Below are 20,928 nucleotides of genomic sequence, written 5' to 3'. Positions count from 1 at the left end.
TCTTAGACATTGAAAAAGTCCGAAATATTACAATTAAACGACATAAACAGCTCTTTGAAATACCTTTATTTTTCTCTACAAAAAAACACAGAACACTCCTTGCAGAGACATGTTCTCATTTACATCTTCAAAATCCCTCTAATTTCTACAGTGAGATTTTATTTACACCCCAAACTACAGTCAATTCATACTTTCCTCTTTCCTTATGCAGAAATGTAATGTGTGTTTATGTGTGCATGCATGCCTGTGCATGCTTTAATTTGTGTGTCTGCGTGCACCAGTTCATATCAGTTTTCATTGCTTGAACTGCTGGGTTAGATCAGTGGGCCACCTCTGAGTTGTGGTGTATGTTGGACAAGGTGAGCTGAGCCTCCTGTGTTGGGTAGGAACGTCTGGTTCGCAGCCACAGCCTCCCAAACACTCCAGTGAACAGCAGCAGGACCACAAGTAGGCCTCCCAGGACAAAGATCTCCACCGAGGGGACACCTCCAGAGTCTGCAGGGCAAGAGATCAGTCAACCACATGCAGGGACGTATTCAGTAGGGCACCGCTTAGCAAAACATTTTAAAACGGAAAACATAAATGAGCTGGGGTGTGTTCAGCAGGACACAACATTTTGGAACGTTCAGATAGAAATATGTTATGAAGGACAAACAAGCCTCTCTGAAGTGTAGAATAAGGAATCACGTTGACTCTATCATGGAATTTCTATCTGCAACGTACACTACCGTTCAAAAGTTTGGGGTCACTTAGAAATGTCCTTGTTTTTGAAAGAAAAGCAAAACATTTTTGTCCATTAAAATAACATCAAATTAATCAGAAATACAGTGTAGACATTGTTAACGTTGCAAATTACTATTGTAGCTGTAAATGGCAGATTTTTTATGGAATATCTGCATAGGCGTAGATGCCCATTATCAGAAACCATCACTCCTGTGTTCCAATGGCACGCTGTGTTAGCTAATCCATGTTTATCATTTTAAAAGGCTAATTGATCATTAGAAAACCCTTTTTCAATTATGTTAGCACAGCTGAAAACTGTTGTGCTGATTTAAAGAAGCAATAAAACTGGCCTTCTTTAGACTAGTTGAGTATTTAGAGCATCAGCATTTGTGGGTTCGATTACAGGCTCAAAATGGGCAGGAACAAAGACCTTTCTTCTGAAACTCGTCAGTCTATTCTTGTTCTGAGAAATGAAGGCTATTCCATGCGAGAAATTGCCAAGAAACTGAAGATCCTCTACAATGCTTTGTACTACTCCCTTCACAGAACAGCACAAACTGTCTTTAACCAAAAGAGGAGTGGGAGGTCCCGGTGCACAACTGAGCAAGAGGACAAGTACATTGGTGTGTAGTTTGAGAAACAGACGCCTCACAAGTCCTCAACTGGCTGTGTCATTAAAGAGTACCCGCAAAACACCAGTCTCAACGTCAACAGTGAAGAAGTGACTCCGGGATGCTGGCCTTCTAGGTAGAGTTCCTCTGTAGTGTCTGGCTTCTTTTGCCCATCTTAATCTTTTATTTTTATTGGCCAGTCTGAGATTTGGCTTTTTCTTTACAACTCTGCCTAGAAGGCCAGCATACCGGACTCGCCTCTTCACTGTTGATGTTGAGACTGGTGTTTTGCGGGTACTCTTTAATGACACAGCCAGTTGAGGACTTGTGAGGCGTCTGCTTCTCAAACTAGACACTCTAATGTATAATGTAATTGTCCTCCTAAACTTTTGAACGGTAGTGTACCTCACTGTTTCACTCTAATACAACATTTTTATCTCGACTGAACATGACCCAGTACAGTATATTGGTTATGGTAAATAAAGAGCCTTTATTGGGAGACTTACTCAGGCTGGGTTGGTCACTCTCAGGCAGATGTCGCCTGATTGGTCCATAAGATACTGTATGGGCCGTAGTGACATCTCTTCTCATCCGCCCATTGTTATCCTCACCAGAACAGTTCTGTTAAATGAAGGGTAGTAATCAACAATATGAATTAGGGAGACATATTAAGGTACAGCAAGCAAATATATATAGTTTAATTACAGTATTATTACCCAGTCTAATTACCATATTTACTTTTTGTTTTACATTTTCCAAAATGAAAGTTCATTGCAATAATAGACATAAAAAAGAAGTGTGTTTTGTTGTCTATTTTATGACAGCAGTAGGCCCTTGCTATAAACTAGGGTTTGAACGAGCCAGTGAGCATCATCTTTATGAAGAAAGGGGGAGGGATCACTCACAGGCTGACAGACCCCAAGTGTGTTGTGACAGATCTGAACATTGCAGTGGAGAAACACATCCTTGTAAGAGCTGCCCACAAACTTGAACATTTGTATCCTGAACATAGCCTCTGGCCCCTGTCCATTCTTCAGCACTGTCAACGGTTCGTTTGACAAAACGGGGCAGCTGAGACAGACCGAGAGAGAGCCAGAGAAAGAGAGAGAGCCAGAGAAAAAGAGAGAGAGAGCCAGAGAAAAAGAGAGAGAGAGCCAGAGAAAAAGAGAGAGGGAGCCAGAGAAAAAGAGAGAGGGAGCCAGAGAAAAAGAGAGAGGGAGCCAGAGAAAAAGAGAGAGGGAGCCAGAGAAAAAGAGAGAGGGAGCCAGAGAAAGCGAGAGAGACAGAGAGAGAGCAGGCAATGGATCGTATCAGTATCAGAGGCAGCATGTGCAACCGTTGAATAAGATATCATACATTTTAGAATGTGTTGGTTAATAAAACTCAACATTTTAATGGATTTCCCTATAATTCCTAGGAAACTATTCCAACATCTGGTACAAAAAAACTGGTGTAGAATCTACAGTCGCTGGTTTTGATTGAACACATGCCAATGTAAGAGCAGAGAACTTTGCTATTGTGACATATCCATCTTTCATAATGGGAATGCAAACACATTAACATTAGTATTCTTGGAATGACAAGACAGATCCTCCGAAGTGTTTTCTCCTCAGACGTAGTGAACAAAAGTCCTTGTGCAAGTCATTGCTGTGCTGTTGCTAACAGTACAACATACCTCCTGGTTGTCAATGACATGCACAGTTGTTGAGCTGAAATGCATATGGCTGATGCAGTGTTCACGTCATGTCGAAAACTCGGGAACTCAGATTTAAAATGAACGTAAGTTATTTGCGTAGAACTTCCTATTGGTTGAGTCTGATACTTCCCAAGTGGGAAACTCTGATATCATCTTTCTACCACAAGTAAGCAAGTCGGAAATTTTGGGGTTTCCGACATGACATGAACGCGGCATCAGACAGGGCCTGGTCCATGTGACGGGTCTGAAATCTATATGGCCTCAGACAGGGTCATGTGACAGGGGTCTGAAGTTGTCACACCCAGGTCTCTTGTCTAAGCTATTCAGCAGCTCTTATTTCATATTTCAACAACACCATTCCCAGAGGACTGTGTGACACTACAAATGTGACACTACAAAAATATACATTTAGATAAGCCTCCATAACATATTTATGAATTCTATCAAACAGAATGAAATATAAAGCAAGATGTGGTGAGAGGAGCTTATTATACACAGTGATATAATGTTTAACTTCCCTTTGAACAGACCTGTCCTTGATGAAGGTGTACTGGATGTTGCTGTACGGGTCGTTGGTTGGGGTAGCCCAGCATCTCTCCACACGCAGCAAAAGATGAGCCGGTATCTAAGTGAGAGCGAGACAAACCAGGACTGCAGTCAGTTACACACACACAAAGAGGTGACTCAGGCCTGCAGTCATTAAATATTTTGACCAGGTCAACAGATGGAGAGTAAAACACCAAAAATGCATGCAGAGCAGAATTAGGACAAAACCCGCTAATTATCAAAATACAGAAAAGAACCGTTAAATTCTACAACCACCTAAAAAGAAGTGATTCCCAAACCTTCCATAACAAAGCCATCACCTACAGAGAGATGAACCTGGAGAAGATTCCCATCAGCAAGCTGGTCCTAGGGCTCTGTTTACAAACACAAACAGACCCCACGGAGCCCTAGAACAGCAACACAATTAGACTCAACCAAATCATGAGAAAACTTAAAGATAATTACTTGACACATTGGAAAGAACTAACCAAAAAACAGAGCAAACTAGAATGTTATTTGGCCCTTAACAGAGAGTACACAGTGGCAAAATACCTGACCACTGTGACTGACCCAAAATTAAGGAAAGATTTTACTATGTACAGACTCAGTGAGCATAGCCTTATTGAGAGAGACCGACGTAGCCTGTCTTCCCTTGAGAGCCAGGTCTGCCTATGTGCCCACTCCTAGCCAAATGTACGACCATATTAGAGAGACATATTTCCCTCAGATTACACAGACCCACAAAGAATTTGAAAAATAAAATGTACAGTTGTGGCCAAAAGTTTGAGAATGACAGAAATATTAATTTCCACAAAGTTTGCTGCTTCAGTGTCTTGAGATATTTTTGTCAGATGTTACTATGGAATACTAAAGTATAATTACAAGCATTTTACAAGTGTCAAAGGCATTTATTGACAATTACATGAAGTTGATGCAAAGAGTCAATATTTGCAGTGTTGACCCTTCTTTTTCAAGACCTCTGCAATCCGCCCTGGCATGCGGTCAATTAACTTCTGGGCCACATCCTGACTGATGGCAGCTGGAAAAGGCATTGTTCATCACCAAACTGTTCCTGGATGGTTGGGAGAAGTTGCTCTCGGAGGATGTGTTGCTACCATTCTTTATTCATGGCTGTGTTCTCAGGCAAAATTGTGAGTGAGCCCACTCCCTTGGCTGAGAAGCAACCCCACACATGAATGGTCTCAGGATGCTTTACTGTTGGCATGACACAGGACTGATGGTAGCGCTCACCTTGTCTTCTCCAGACAAGCTTTTTTCCGGATGCCCCAAACAATCGGAAAGTGGATTCATCAGAGAAAATGACTTTACCCCAGTCCTCAGCAGTCCAATCCCTGTACCTTTTGCAGAATATTTGTCTGTCCCTGACGTTTTTCCTGGAGAGAAGTGGCTTCCTTGCTGCCCTTCTTGACACCAGGGCATCCTCCAAAAGGCTTCGCCTCACTGTGCGTGCAGATGCACTCAGACCTGCCTGCTGCGATTCCTTAGCAAGCTCTGTACTAGTGGTGCCCCGATCCCGCAGCTGAATCAACTTTAGAAGATGGTCCTGGCGCTTGCTGGACTTTCTTGGGCGCCCTGAAGCCTTCCTCACAACAATTGAACAGCTCTCCTTGAAGTTCTTGATGATCCGATAAATGGTTAATTTAGGTGCAATCTTACTGGCAGCAATATCCTTGCCTGTGAAGCTCTTTTTGTGCAAAGTAATGATGATGGCAGGTGTTTCCTTGCATTTAACCATGGTTGACAGAGGAATAACAATGATTCCAAGCACCACCCTTCTTTTGAAGCTTGCAGTCTGTTATTCGAACTCAGTCAGCATGACAGAGTGATCTCCAGCCTTGTCCTCGTCAACACTCACACCTGTGTTAACGAGAGAATCACTGACATGATGTCAGCTGGTCCTTTTGTGGCAGGTCTGAAATGCAGTGGAAATGTTTTTGGGGGATTCAGTTCATTTGCATGGCAAAGAGGAACTTTGAAATTAATTGCAATTAATATGATCACTCTTCATAACATTCTAGAGTATATACAAATTGCCATCATACAAACTGAGGCAGCAGACTTTGTGAAAATTAATATTTGTGTCATTCTCAAAACTTTTGGCCACGACTGTATATAAATACCATAGCATGTGTAACAGTATAACTTTAGACCGTCCCCTCGCCCCGACCCGGGCGCGAACCAGGGACCCTCTGCACACATCAACAACTGACACCCACGAAGCGTCGTTACCCATCGCTCCGCAAAGGCCGCGGCCCTTGCAGAGCAAGGGGAACCACTACTTCAAGGTCTCAAAGCGAGTGACGTAACCGATTGAAACGCTATTAGCGCGCACCACCGCTAACTAGCTAGCCATTTCACATCCGTTACACATGCCATCACAGCAGCAAGATGTGTGAGCTGTTGCTACATGAAAAGGGCAACCAGTGAAGTACAAACACCATTGTAAATACAAACTACAATGAGTATTCAAAAGGATCCAACCCTTTTTTTCAATTTTTGCCTAAATGACATACTCAAAACTAACTGCCTTTAGCTCAGGACCTGAAGCAAGGATATGCACATTCTTGATACCATTTGAAAGGAAACACTTTAAAGTTTGTGGCAATGTGAAATTAATGTAGGAGAATATAACACATTAGATCTGGTAAAAGATAATACAAAGAAAAAAACATCCATATTTTTTTGTATTTTTTGTACCATCATCTTTGAAATGCAAGAGTAAGGCCACATTTTATTATTCCAGCCCAGGCACTAGATGGCAGCAGTGTATGTGCAACGTTTTTGTCAAGATCCAATGAACCATTGTATATCTGTTCAAAATGTTGTGTCAAGACTGCCCAAATGTGCCTACTACAGTAATTGGTTTATTAAGAACAACCTACTCTTTCCAAGACATAGACTGACCAGGTGAATCCAGATGAAAGCTATGATCCCTTATTAATGTCACTTGTGTAGATCCAGTGTAGATGGGTGGATACCAGTTAAATGTCATCTACGTAATCCCCAAAAGGAATTCATTATCATGAGGGCCATAAACAATAACTAGTAACGCGGCATACTCAAAGAAAGGTTCAAATCTCACCTTTCTGGTAAAAATAGTTAAGACATTACTGAGGTGTAGTCACTTTGAGGACACAAGCTCAAGTACACAGTACAAATATGAAAACGTGATGTATTTCTTATTCAACAAAACTATGAATAAATTGGAAATTACTGATATGCTTTCTAAATACAGCATAATCAAATTATAAAATGACTAAGTGTAAGATTTCACCTTCCTTATGTAACAGTTTAACTTTATGGCGTCCCCTCGCCCCGACCCGGGCGCGAACCAGGGACCCTCTGCACACATCAACAACAGTCACCCACGAAGCGTCGTTACCCATCGCTCCACAAAAGCTTGCAGAGCAAGGGGAACCACTACTTCTAGGTTTCAGAGCAAGTGACGTAACTGATTGAAACGCTATTAGCGCGTACCCGCTAACTAGCTAGCCATTTCACATCCGTTACACTTATAAGTGTAAAATAAATATTTGTATGCTTAGTGTTAGAAAAAATGTACATATTTTCTTAAGGTCTCTCTTGATCAAAATGTCTGCCCCCTTTTATACTTCAACTATTTGCACATGGTTAAAACACTGTACATGGCCATAGCATTTGAAATGTCTCTATTCTTTTGAAACTTTTGTGAGTGTAAGGTTTACTGTTCATTTCTGATCATTTCATCTTTGTTTATTATCTATTTCATTTCTTTTGGCAATATAAACATGTTTCCCATGCCAATAAAGCCCTTTGCATTGAATTGAGTGAGGATAGAGATACTGTGGGGAGAAATAGAGAGCGTGAGAACTAGAGTCCAAGTTGTAGTTAGTATGCAGAGCAGTGATAGAGGCAGGGGGTCAGAGCAGTGATAGAGGCAGGGGGTCAGAGCAGTGATAGAGGCAGGGGGTCAGAGCAGTGATAGAGGCAAGGGGTCAGAGCAGTGATAGAGGCAGGGGGTCAGAGCAGTGATAGAGGCAAGGGGTCAGAGCAGTGATAGAGGCAAGGGGTCAGAGCAGTGATAGAGGCAAGGGGTCAGAGCAGTGATAGAGGCAGGGGGTCAGAGCAGTGATAGAGGCAAGGGGTCAGAGCAGTGATAGAGGCAAGGGGTCAGAGCAGTGATAGAGGCAAGGGGTCAGAGCAGTGATAGAGGCAAGGGGTCAGAGCAGTGATAGAGGCAAGGGGTCAGAGCAGTGATAGAGGCAAGGGGTCAGAGCAGTGATAGAGGCAAGGGGTCAGAGCAGTGATAGAGGCAAGGGGTCAGAGCAGTGATAGAGGCAAGGGGTCAGAGCAGTGATAGAGGCAAGGGGTCAGAGCAGTGATAGAGGCAAGGGGTCAGAGCAGTGATAGAGGCAAGGGGTCAGAGCAGTGATAGAGGCAAGGGGTCAGAGCAGTGATAGAGGCAAGGGGTCAGAGCAGTGATAGAGGCAAGGGGTCAGAGCAGTGATAGAGGCAAGGGGTCAGAGCAGTGATAGAGGCAAGGGGTCAGAGCAGTGATAGAGGCAAGGGGTCAGAGCAGTGATAGAGGCAGGGGGTCAGAGCAGTGATAGAGGCAGGGGGTCAGAGCAGTGATAGAGGCAGGGGGTCAGAGCAGTGATAGAGGCAGGGGGTCAGAGCAGTGATAGAGGCAGGGGGTCAGAGCAGTGATAGAGGCAGGGGGTCAGAGCAGTGATAGAGGCAGGGGGTCAGAGCAGTGATAGAGGCAGGGGGTCAGAGCAGTGATAGCAGACTGTGATAACAGCAGAGAGGTAGTGGGTCAGAGCAGTGATAGCAGACTGTGATAACAACAGAGAGCACGGGGTCAGAGCAGTGATAGCAGACTGTGATAACATCAGAGAGCCAGGGGGTCAGAGCAGTGATAGAGGCAGGGGGTCAGAGCAGTGATAGCAGCATGTGATAACAACAGAGTGCACGGGGTCAGAGCAGTGATAGAGGCAGGGGGTCAGAGCAGTGATAGAGGCAGGGGGTCAGAGCAGTGATAGCAGACTGTGATAACAGCAGAGAGGCAGGGGGTCAGAGCAGTGATAACAACTGAGAGGCAGGGGATCAGAACAGTGATAACAACAGTGAGGCAGGGGATCAGAGCAGTGATAACAACAGTGAGGCAGGGGATCAGAGCAGTGATAACAACAGAGAGGCAGGGGATCAGAACAGTGATAACAACAGAGAGGCAGGGGATCAGAGCAGTGATAACAACAGAGAGGCAGGGGATCAGAACAGTGATAACAACCTGTGATAACAACAGAGAGGCAGGGGATCAGAACAGTGATAACAACCTGTGATAACAACAGAGAGGCAGGGGATCAGAGCAGTGATAACAGCCTGTGATAACAACAGAGAGGCAGGGGATCAGAGCAGTGATAACAACAGAGAGGCAGGGGATCAGAGCAGTGATAACAGCCTGTGATAACAACAGAGAGGCAGGCGATCAGAACAGTGATAACAACAGAGAGGCAGGGGATCAGAACAGTGATAACAACCTGTGATAACAACAGAGGGGCAGGGGATCAGAGCAGTGATAACAGACTGTGATAACAACAGTGAGGCAGGGGATCAGAACAGTGATAACAACAGAGAGGCAGGGGATCAGAACAGTGATAACAACAGAGAGGCAGGGGATCAGAACAGTGATAACAGCAGAGAGGCAGGGGATCAGAACAGTGATAACAACAGAGAGGCAGGGGATCAGAACAGTGATAACAACAGAGAGGCAGGGGATCAGAACAGTGATAACAACCTGTGATAACAACAGAGAGGCAGGGGATCAGAGCAGTGATAACAACAGAGAGGCAGGGGATCAGAGCAGTGATAACAACAGAGAGGCAGGGGATCAGAGCAGTGATAACAACAGAGAGGCAGGGGATCAGAGCAGTGATAACAACAGAGAGGCAGGGGATCAGAACAGTGATAACAACAGAGAGGCAGGGGATCAGAGCAGTGATAACAACAGAGAGGCAGGGGATCAGAACAGTGATAACAACAGAGAGGCAGGGGATCAGAGCAGTGATAACAACAGAGAGGCAGGGGATCAGAACAGTGATAACAACAGAGAGGCAGGGGATCAGAACAGTGATAACAACAGAGAGTAGAGAGGATCAAGAGCAGCAGCACTCACATTACTGTCCAGTCTGTCACAGACTGAGTAGTTGATTAGCTGCCCACAACGTCTAGTGTCCAATATAATTTTCATTTTACATTTGAGTAATTTAGTAGACGCTCTTATCCAGAGTGACTTACAGGAGCAATTATGGTTAAGTTCCTTGCTCAATGGCAAAACCAGATTTTCACCTAGGCTGCTCAGGGATTCAAACCAGCGACCTTTCGGTTACTGGCCCAAAGTCTCGTAACCACTAAGCTACCTGCCGGCGATGCCCTACTTGACAAGTACTGTATGTGTATGGTCAGGGCCAATGACTGGGGTTATATCCCAAATGGTACCCTATTCCCTATGTAGTGCCCGATGTGCCCTGGTCAAAAGTCATGCACTATATAGGGAATAGGATGCCATTTGGAACGCAAACTCTGTCTATGGTCAGGGCCAAAGACTGGTCATTCAGCTCAACATTCACTAAAGGTGCTTATCTTTATCCAACAAGAAGCACAAATGGCTCAGACACAGTAAGCTTCTACAGATTATAGGGTCTCTTATGAATCGTTCAAATTCTGTACCGCATTTTTTGGTACTTCCAGTAACCAGCAGATATTTAGTTAGACTAGTTATCTTTACATGATCAGCTCTGATTTCATATTTCAACAACACCATGCCTAAGAAGGCCGTGTGATGGTGCCGAGTGTGGTTGAAATATACAACAGATAACAGAGACAGTACATGACACTGAATCAAACAGAAAGAAATCACATGGTGATCTTTACCATCAACACTTTAACGTAGATGTTGTCGTCCAGGGTCAGGGAGGGCACAGTGGTCCACTTGTCCTCAAAGTCTTCGTCTTTATAAAGCAGCATGGACACAGAGAAGTTCCCATCTTCTGTGTTCAGAGTGATGGTCCTGGAGAGAATAGTATAGATGTATAGGTGCAGTGCAGTTTTAAGGGTGCGAATCCTAATTTCCAGAGATCTTAAAGGTTATTGGATCAATGTTTTCTACAAACTGTAAGCACCATATAGAACATAAAACGTCCTCCTTTTAGATAAGATGCTTTGGTCAATTAAGACTGTGTGAACAATCGTAAATTAAAGTTTAAATCATGTGTTAGTGAACTCGTAATGTAAATCCATGACCAAATGTGATTTTTTTTCTTCTCAACCTTAGCTTAGATATCTTACTTGACATCCACTCTGATCATGTTTTCCCCATTGGGCTGCTGTACCATGTAGTTTATTGGGTAACGGCAGACGAACGTGATGTTGATGTAGTTCCTTGTGACGACATCCAAATCGTTGTTGCGTATGGTGTTTATGAACATAATATGTGTATCATCTGATGCCTAGAAGGACGTCAGAGAAACAACAGTGTCAAGGAAACGAAGGTTATGAGGGCAGACCTATAAGTCTATCAGTCAGACAAACGTGATGTACTGGCTGGCTTGGTACATTATTCCACAGCTAAATGAGTCACTTAGGAAGTAACTGGAGATTTATAACCATGACGCACGCAACACAAATAAAATACAATTTGAATACAACTGGTGTAGACTTTACCATCAATGCTTGCTTACAAGACCTTCCCAAAGACACACAGTTTAACCTTTTACTGCAGTGGGCTAAATCAGGGTCACAAGGAGTGTTTCTTGGTAGTTTTTAACAAATCTACTTTGAAACAAGAGTATACACCTCACACACATGGTTATGGGCTTTAAAAAAGAAGGCACCTTTACCATGTCAGATATAGAGTTGAAATATATTACATTTTTAGTTTGCATCCCCAATATTACACTTTATGTACATCACAGAAGACTGAAATATAACAAAACAGTTTGACATAAACCACAGAAAACCCGGTTGTTTCTTTTTTCAAATAATGTTTACTATTTATGAAAAATATACATTCCACCCATGAGTCCACGAGGTAATTTGACTTCAGGAAAGGGCTACAAATAGTAATAAAATACAACACACAAGAATGGAGCGATATACAGGAAGTACCAGTACCAGATCAATGTGTAGCTATATACAGGAAGTACCAGTACCAGATCAATGTGGAGCTATATACAGAGAGTACCAGTACCAGATCAATGTGGAGCTATATACAGGAAGTACCAGTACCAGATCAACGTGGAGCTATATACAGAGAGTACCAGTACCAGATCACTGTGGAGCTATATACAGGGAGTACCAGTACCAGATCAATGTGGAGCTATATACAGGGAGTACCAGTACCAGATCAATGTGGAACTATATACAGAGAGTACCAGATCAATGTGGAGGTATATACAGAGAGTACCAGTACCAGATCAATGTGGAGCTATATACAGGGAGTACCAGTACCAGATCAATGTGGAGCTATATACAGGGAGTACCAGTACCAGATCAATGTGGAACTATATACAGAGAGTACCAGATCAATGTGGAGGTATATACAGGGAGTACCAGTACCAGATCAATGTGGAGCTATATACAGGGAGTACCAGTACCAGATCAATGTGGAACTATATACAGAGAGTACCAGATCAATGTGGAGGTATATACAGAGAGTACCAGTACCAGATCAATGTGGAGCTATATACAGGGAGTACCAGTACCAGATCAATGTGGAACTATATACAGAGAGTACCAGATCAATGTGGAGGTATATACAGAGAGTACCAGTACCATATCAATGTGGAGCTATATACAGAGAGTACCAGTACCAGAACAATGTGGAGTTATATACAGGGAGTACCAGTACCAGATCAATGTGGAGTTATATACAGAGAGTACCAGATCAATGTGGAGCTATATACAGGAAGTACCAGTACCAGATCAATGTGGAGCTATATACAGAGAGTACCAGATCAATGTGGAGCCATATACAGGGAGTACCAGTACCAGATCAATGTGGAGCTATATACAGAGGGTACCAGATCAATGTTGAGCTATTTACAGAGACTACCAGATCAATGTGGAGCTATATACAGAGGGTACCAGTACCAGATCAATGTGGAGCTATATACAGAGACTACCAGATCAATGTGGAGCTATATACAGAGATTATCAGTACCAGGTCAATGTGGAGAAGCATGAGGTATTTGAGGTAGATATGTACATGAAGGCAGGGTAAAGTGACTAGGCATCAGGATAGATAATAATAAGGTATTTGAGGTAGATATGTACATGAAGGCAGGGTAAAGTGACTAGACATCAGGATAGATAATAATAAGGTATTTGAGGTAGATATGTACACGAAGGCAGGGTAAAGTGACTAGGCATCAGGATAGATAATAATAAGGTATTTGAGGTAGATATGTACATGAAGGAAGGGTAAAGTGACTAGGCATCAGGATAGATAATAATAAGGTATTTGAGGTAGATATGTACATGAAGGCAGGGTAAAGTGACTAGGCATCAGGATAGATAATAATAAGGTATTTGAGGTAGATATGTACATGAAGGCAGGGTAAAGTGACTAGGCATCAGGATAGATAATAATAAGGTATTTGAGGTAGATATGTACATGAAGGCAGGGTAAAGTGACTAGGCATCAGGATAGATAATAATAAGGTATTTGAGGTAGATATGTACATGAAGGCAGGGTAAAGTGACTAGGCATCAGGATAGATAATAATAAGGTATGTGAGGAAGATATGTACATGAAGGCAGGGTAAAGTGACTAGGCATCAGGACAGATAATAATAAGGTATTTGAGGTAGATATGTACATGAAGGCAGGGTAAAGTAACTAGGCATCAGGATAGATAATAATAAGGTATGTGAGGTAGATATGTACACGAAGGCAGGGTAAAGTGACAAGACATCAGGATAGATAATAATAAGGTATTTGAGGTAGATATGTACATGAAGACAGGGTAAAGTGACTAGGCATCAGGATAGATAATAATAAGGTATTTGAGGAAGATATGTACATGAAGACAGGGTAAAGTGACTAGGCATCAGGATAGATAATAATAAGATTAAAATAAAGAAAACAGAGTAGCAGCGTGTAAAAGTTTGTGTGTAATGTGTATATACACTGAGTGTACAAAATATGAAAGCCATGATCCCTTATTTACATCATTCAGTGTAGATGAAGGGGAGGAGACAGGTTAAAGAAGGATTTTTAAGCCTTGAGACAATTGAGACATGGATTGTGTATGTGTGCCATGCAGAGGGTGAATGGGCAAGACACAATATTTAAGCGCCTTTGAACGGGGTATTGTAGTAGCTGCCAGGCGCACCGATTTGTGTCAAGAACTGCTCAACAGTTTCTTGTGTGTATCAACAATAGTCCACCACCCCAAGGACATCCAGCCAACTTGACACACCTGTGGGAAGCATTGGAGTCAACATGGGCCAACATCCCTGTGGAACGCTTTCGAAACCTTGTAGAGTCCATGCCCTGGCAAATTGAGGCTGTTCTGAGGGCAAGGGTGGTGGTGGTGGGGGGGAGGGTGCAACTCTTCAGTAAGAAAGTGTTCCTAATGCTTGGTACACTCAGTGTATAGTCTAGTGAGTGTATGTACGGTCAGTGCAGATAGTCAAATAATGGTACACAAACTATCTAACAATCTGGTTATTTAGCAGTTTTATGGCTTGGGGGTAGAAGCTGTCATGGAGCCTGTTGATCCAAGAGCCGATGCTCCGGTACCATTTGCCAGACGGTAGCAGATTTTTTTAGGGCCTTCCTCTGACACCGCCTGATATAGAGGTCGTGGATGGCAGGAAGCTCGGCCCAGGGAGGGTGTCAGTCTCAGGGTCCCAAGCAGGGTGATGAGTTTGGAGGGGACTATGGTGTTGAACACTGAGCTGTAGTCAATGAATAGCATTCTCATCACAAACCCTGCTACATTCACCAAATGCCTGTATGCACGTATGCTGTAAGTCACTTTGGAAAAAAGCATCTGCTAAATGGTATATATTATTACATTATTAAAAGCCATTCTTCTTTAGCAAACTCTTTCCTTAGTCTCGTGTGACAAGACTGTTAACATAAATGTCAAATTGAGTAGCTGGCCAGTCCACCAAGATTTGGTTCTGGGTTCCAAGAGGACACTTTACCCAAACAGAGCCTCTAACTATGTACTGTAGGCAGCAACCCTGTGGTTTTCTGTGACTGAAGAATGTGCGATTATTACAGTGGAAATGTTTAGTAGCCGGCTACTGACGTAGGCAGAAACTATAAAGAGGGGTTGGATGATAAGGTGTGACAGGGTTGTGTTCAGGTCCGTGTTGAGGGTTGTCCTCGGATTCGTGTTGTGGGCAAAAGGAGTACTGGTCCCATGGCCATTGAGAAGGATGAATTGACCCTTGGCCTTACTGTCCAGACTTAACAACACCAGGGTATTAATATAGCCCCCACTGGGCCTACCACTCACTATGTTTGGCCCACAAATTACTTCTTGGGTAATATAAAATTATTTCCATGACAGAATTAAAAAGCAATTTGGAGTGACCAATGTAGACATTTTGAAATACATGTAACTTACAAATTTTATACCATACAATTTCGATCTGAAATATTTTATTGAGGGAATCCTATTTGAGTCCAAAAAGGATACTTTTTGGACTCATGCTTGTCCAAAAAGCATGAGTCCAAAAAGCATGAGTCCGTGCTTCTACACCTGCATTGCTTGCTGTTTGGGGTTTTAGGCTGGGTTTCTGTACAGCACTTCGAGATATTAGCTGATGTACGAAGGGCTATATAAAATAAACTTGATTTGATTACTATATGTTAGGTAAGATGTACAAAACCTTACAGAAAACATATCCTACTGGAAATCTCTTAGAAAAAAATATACTATTGTAACCAAGACCTAAAAAGAACTGATGTTGGCACAAGATGGAGGGAGTGTATTATAATTTAACAAAATTACAGTTAAATGTATGCTTAATCCAGTATCAAATAATGTACAAAATGCATTATACAAGAGAAAATCCATAAATTCTACAGCACAACGGCAGTCATATCTTAAGTGTAAAACAAACAATGACTCAATATTTCATGCCTTCTAGGAGTGCTATAAATTCCAAAAGTTATGGTTTGCGGTAGACAGTTGGCTATCAGAAGTTTTTTAAATTGTAAAACCTTTTAATCCGTCTATCTGCATTTTTCAAGACATGGCAGCCGAACGTGCGGTGAGATACCCAATGGGTTGGACAATCATTTTCTTGGCAATCATTTTGAAAATAAAAAGTTCTTATACTTATTAACTGTAAATGGGATGATCAGATCCTCCATCGTTAAGACATTGGATGAATCAACTGCAGTATTATTGAAAAAATGGGGGCTACAGAAATAAACTAAATAGAACAATTTGAAGCAGTGTGCCATAAAATTAAAGCACTATATGGATGAAAAGTAAAAACAGTATGTTATTATGAGAACAAACAACATAGGTGTCAATACTGTGGGAACAGGTCTGAGCAAATATGATGTCATGAATGTTTGTTGAAATTTATTCGTCTTATTTTCTTTATGTTGAAGGTTGGGCGTTAAATCCCAGCCAACGTCATGTCTAGTTTAGTGGATCCATGTCTGTGAATTGTTAAATTGTCTTTTGTCCTTGTCTATTGTCTAAACACCAAAATAAAATCTTACAAAAAAAAAAAAAAAGATTTATTGCCTGGCTATTCAGCAGGTCTGAAAACACGCTCCTCATTTCTATGTCAACCCTGATAATTTAGAGCTTTAAGCTCCCACCCATCCTTGCTGCTTTGAATAAAGTCTAGTAGCTCTTGTGAGGACCAACACTCCCTATTTTCATATAGGCTACTTATCCCTCCCTCTTTCCTTTCTCTGTCTCACTCTTACTATCTCTCTCTGTGTTTCTCTCCCTCTCTCGTTCTACAGATTACAAGATTATTACAGTGCAGGAAGCTGATATCTGAGGTCTAAACTCACCGGCCTGTTTATTAGGTACACCACTCCATTTACAAAAATAGTCTGCTCTTACAGACAGTGAGTCAGGTGACTTGCTATATAAAGCAGCCAGAAAGGCATCGAGTCATTAAGTTATTGTTCAACTGAACATTAGAGGGGGAAAAACGAGTGACCTAAGCGACTTTGAGCGTGATATGATCTTTGGTGCCAGGCGCGCAGGATCCAGTATCTCATAAACGGCCGGCCTTCTGGGCTTTTCACGCACGACAGTGTCTATGGTTTACAGAGAACGGTGAGACAAACACAAAACATCCAGTCAGCTGCAGCTCGTTGACGAGAGGTCGAAGGAAAATGGCAAGAATTGTGCAAGCTAACAGGCTGGCCACAAACAGACCAATAACGGTGCAGTACAACAGTGGTGTGCAGAACGGCATCTCAGAACGGACAACTCGTCGGTCCTTGTAAAGGAAGGGCTATTGCAGCAGGCGGCCAGACCGGGTTCCACTCAAACAGCAGAAACAAGAAGAAGCAGCTCCAGTGGGCACACGATCTCCAACACTGGACTATAGAGGGGTGGAAAAATATTGCCTGGTCCGACGAATCCCAGTTCCTGTTGCGTCATGCTGATGGCAGAGTCAGGATTTGGCATAAGCAGCATGAGACCATGGACTCATCCTGCCTGGTGACAACAGAACAGGCTGGTAGCAGTGGTGTACTGGTGTGGGGAATGTTTCCTGGCACACGCTAGGTCCCTTGATACCAATTGAGCAACGATTGAACGCCACACCATATCTGAACATTGTTGCTGACCGAACCCAATAGAGTATCTTTGGGATGAGATGGAAAGGGCTGTTTGCAGCATCAATGTACCTCAGTCCAATCTGCAGCAACTGCGTGATGCCATCACGTCAGCATGGACCATCATCCCTGTGGAACATTTCCGAAACCTTGTAGAATCCATGTCTTGAAAAATTCAGTCTGTTCTGGAGGCAAAGGGGGATCCGATCCGGTACTAGATGGGTGTACCTAATGAACTGGCCAGTGAGTGTACATTTACTTTATAAAGGAAAACAAGACATATTATTTATGCTAGTCATTTTAAGCATTGCGTCTATCCAAACTCCTATTTAGCTCACACAAACTAGTGCAGGGAGGTTCTACAACACTACACCAGACAGGAGGCCAGAGCTCAGTAAAACAGAAGTGCATCGTAAAATTAGGTAATTTACTGTGATGGGGATTTTATGTGATTGGTGAAAGGAATCCCAACTGTAGTTTATCTCTATGTTCCCTGGTACTAATGTCTTTCTACTTTGTCTGGGAAGCTCTGAATGACAAAGGTTACTACTTTGTTTACTTTACGGATTTAAATCCTTCATAGTTGGCGTACACAAGTAAATGTAAATCTTCCAAAGCAATCATTACAGAATTGCAATGCCCCTGGAATGAAAGGGCATGCCCAAAGGGAAAACTCAGTCTTACCAGGATCGTCCCACAGTCAGAGAGATTAGTCTTGATGCTGAAGACATAGTCATCTCCACTCTCAACACCACGGCATTCCGGGTCATTTAGGTGCAAATCCCAGACCTAAGAGAGGGGATTACTAGAGAGTTGCAGTAGACCCACGTGACAGCCTAATATTAAAACGGTGATTTGGTTTTGGGTGCTGAGATTACTAGAGCAAGATATTGCATAATATGACACAGCACACAGGCAGTAATCTATAATACCACATTTAACAGTAGATTAATGGTAAGGTAACTGTATTACAAAGAAATATTAAATCTAGGTGAAACAGAACTTACATAAACGGGTGGCACTTTGTTGAGGAAGAAGGCACTGGGAATGACCACCTTCATCAGGTCATTGGTGCAGAGGACAGTTTCATTCAGCTCTTGGCGAGAGGAAGGAGTCAGAGGGACTACAAATACATCCTGTCCCCCTGACCCTGACATGAAATCAGATAACATGAAATCAGATAACATGAAATCACAGAACATGAAATCAGATAACATGAAATCACAGAACATGAAATCACATGTGAAATATCATAACGTAAAATGAGATGGCATTAAATCTGTTAAATGGAGTTTTAAATGTATTACATTGTACATCAATATGTGCACCTATACCGTTATTATAAGGGCAGTTGATTAAGAATGTTCTATGCCACACTGTATGTGACAATATCAGTATTGTTACGGCAAGGTTAAATCTATAGATTCCATTCTCCTACATCTTCCATCACAAACTCCAAACAGTTTCCCCTGTGACAACATGCTGCTTCTGTAATACATGTGATCTCTAGATTTGAACAGGTTCTTATTGTTGAAAAAGATCCATCAAACATTAAGCCCACATCAACAAACAGTTACAAAAACAGATGTTCAACTTGACATTTGCTCACGAATATGGTTGCAAAATTCCTGAAAACGTCCCCAAAATGTATTTGTTTATCAAAAAGCTTGGTTGAAGAGAATTCCAGCTTGGAGGATTCTCTCAGCGTATTCCCTGCTTAAAAAAAACGGGATTATAGCAACCCTGAAGTAGTTGGATCCCAGTGGTGTTGACGTGAACTGAACTCACCCTCTTCCTCAGGGTCCAGATACACAGCAGAGTTGACTGTCCTCACAGCGAGCAGGAACCAGCCTAACACCAAACTGCCAGGTGTCATCTTCAAAGTTTCTCTCTCTCTCTCTCTTTGGCTTATCTACTGTCAGACACTCGCAACCTTAGACTCCTGTCTTCTTGGCACTTTCTCCCAGATTTTTGAATCTTTTGAGCTATTCACCACAGTGTAGCTGTCAGGTTCAGATGTAGTCCGCCCTCAGTGCAGCCCTCCAAACACAGCTCTAATGAACAAGGACTGGGGCCCAGCCTCCCCCCTTTCTTCCCTCTCTTCAGACCTTAAAGGCCCAGTGCAGTCAAAAACAAGATTTCCTTGTATTTTATATATATTTCCACACTATGCGATTGGAATAACGTTGTGACATTTTGAAAATTATGATAATGCCCTTTTAGTGTAAGAGCTGTTTGAAAAGGCTGCCTGAAATTTCAGCCTGTTTTGGTAGGATGGAGTTTTGGCCTTCCATGGTGACATCACCATGTGGTAATATTTAATAGACCAATAGAAAAAGAGTTCTAAACCTCTCTGCCAATAACAGATCATTTTTGTTTCTTTTTGACAATTTGAATTGAAAAACAATCACAGTAGGATACTAAATTGTTACCCAGACATTATCTGATATTGAGATTAAAAACAGCTGCATTGGACCTTTTTTTAAAACCCAGCCTGAATGATGTCCCCACCAACAATGAGATTACACATATGAATAGGGGAAACCGAGGTTGTAGGAAGTAGTCCGAGGTACACACATAAATATGCATCGCAAATGGCACCCTCTTCCCAATATAGTGCACTACTATTTGTCAAAAGTAGCACACTACGTAGGAAAAATTGTGCCACTTGGGCTGCAGCCATACAACTAGGCCGTTGCCGGAGATGCCCTCTTAGTAAACATCTTACAACTACATAACTACATCGTCTTACTACACACATCAACAAGTAGACTCATTAACATGTAAACAGGGGCAATAGTACATGGGTGGTACTGCTCTTTTGTCTGCCGTCTTTTGTACATACATTTTTAAAGGCCATTGTGAAATCTTTACTGGTGCGGGAACCCCAGTCAATGGCTACGTCCCAAAGGGCACCTTATTCCCTATATAGTGCACTACTTTCGACCAGGACACACATAGGGCTCCAGTAATACGTAATCCACTATATAGGGAATAAGGTGCCATTTGGGATACACAAAGTGAGATGAAAAGAAGGCCTGCCAATGAGTCACGGGCAGTTCACTGACACTGCCAATGCTCTAACTGTGTGTGTGTGTGTGTGTGTGCGTGCGTGCGTGCGTGCGTGCGTGCGTGCGTGCGTACGTGCGAGGCTCTAACAGACAAGGAGCACTGGAAAGCAAGCTAGAACATGAGGAACATTTTAAGACGATTGTACCATATTTTTTTAGTTGGAATGTAACTTTTTACGAGTTGATTTTTCAGCCTACATTTTACGGACATAGAAACATGTTTTGGGGGGGGGGTTTGCAAATAAGACGAGCTGAACAGTTAGACTGTGATTGTCTGTCATTATCCCACCAGACAACCAGCTTCAATGGATCTCAACGGATGAGATTTCCCCTAAAACTCACAAAATCCACTTACTGTATGATGTAAAGGACAACAGCTTCCTTCCTGCAAACTTTTACAACGCCTTCAACGAGGCCATTAAACAACTGAGTTTGACATGAATGTCAT

The 20,928-nt window shown here is 42.5% G+C and overlaps 1 protein-coding gene across 1 annotated transcript; it reads right to left on the bottom strand.

The window, feature by feature from the left end:
- Nucleotides 1-58: 58 nt before the first annotated feature.
- On the bottom strand, nucleotides 59-19,495 carry LOC129813174 (pancreatic secretory granule membrane major glycoprotein GP2-like). The gene is made up of 9 exons (XM_055865434.1): nucleotides 19,198-19,495; nucleotides 18,417-18,559; nucleotides 18,094-18,198; nucleotides 10,924-11,084; nucleotides 10,510-10,645; nucleotides 3,561-3,655; nucleotides 2,240-2,405; nucleotides 1,841-1,955; nucleotides 59-495 (listed from the first exon to the last, which is right to left on the bottom strand). The coding sequence occupies exons 1-9, from the start codon at nucleotides 19,283-19,285 to the stop codon at nucleotides 320-322; spliced, it is 1,185 nt and encodes a 394-aa protein (XP_055721409.1). The 5' UTR covers nucleotides 19,286-19,495; the 3' UTR covers nucleotides 59-319.
- Nucleotides 19,496-20,928: the final 1,433 nt, after the last annotated feature.

This window comes from Salvelinus fontinalis, chromosome 16 (assembly GCF_029448725.1).
Source record: "Salvelinus fontinalis isolate EN_2023a chromosome 16, ASM2944872v1, whole genome shotgun sequence".
Classification (NCBI taxonomy): domain Eukaryota; kingdom Metazoa; phylum Chordata; class Actinopteri; order Salmoniformes; family Salmonidae; genus Salvelinus; species Salvelinus fontinalis.
Note: the sequence above shows the minus strand (reverse complement) of the source record. Positions and strands in the feature narration are given on the sequence as shown.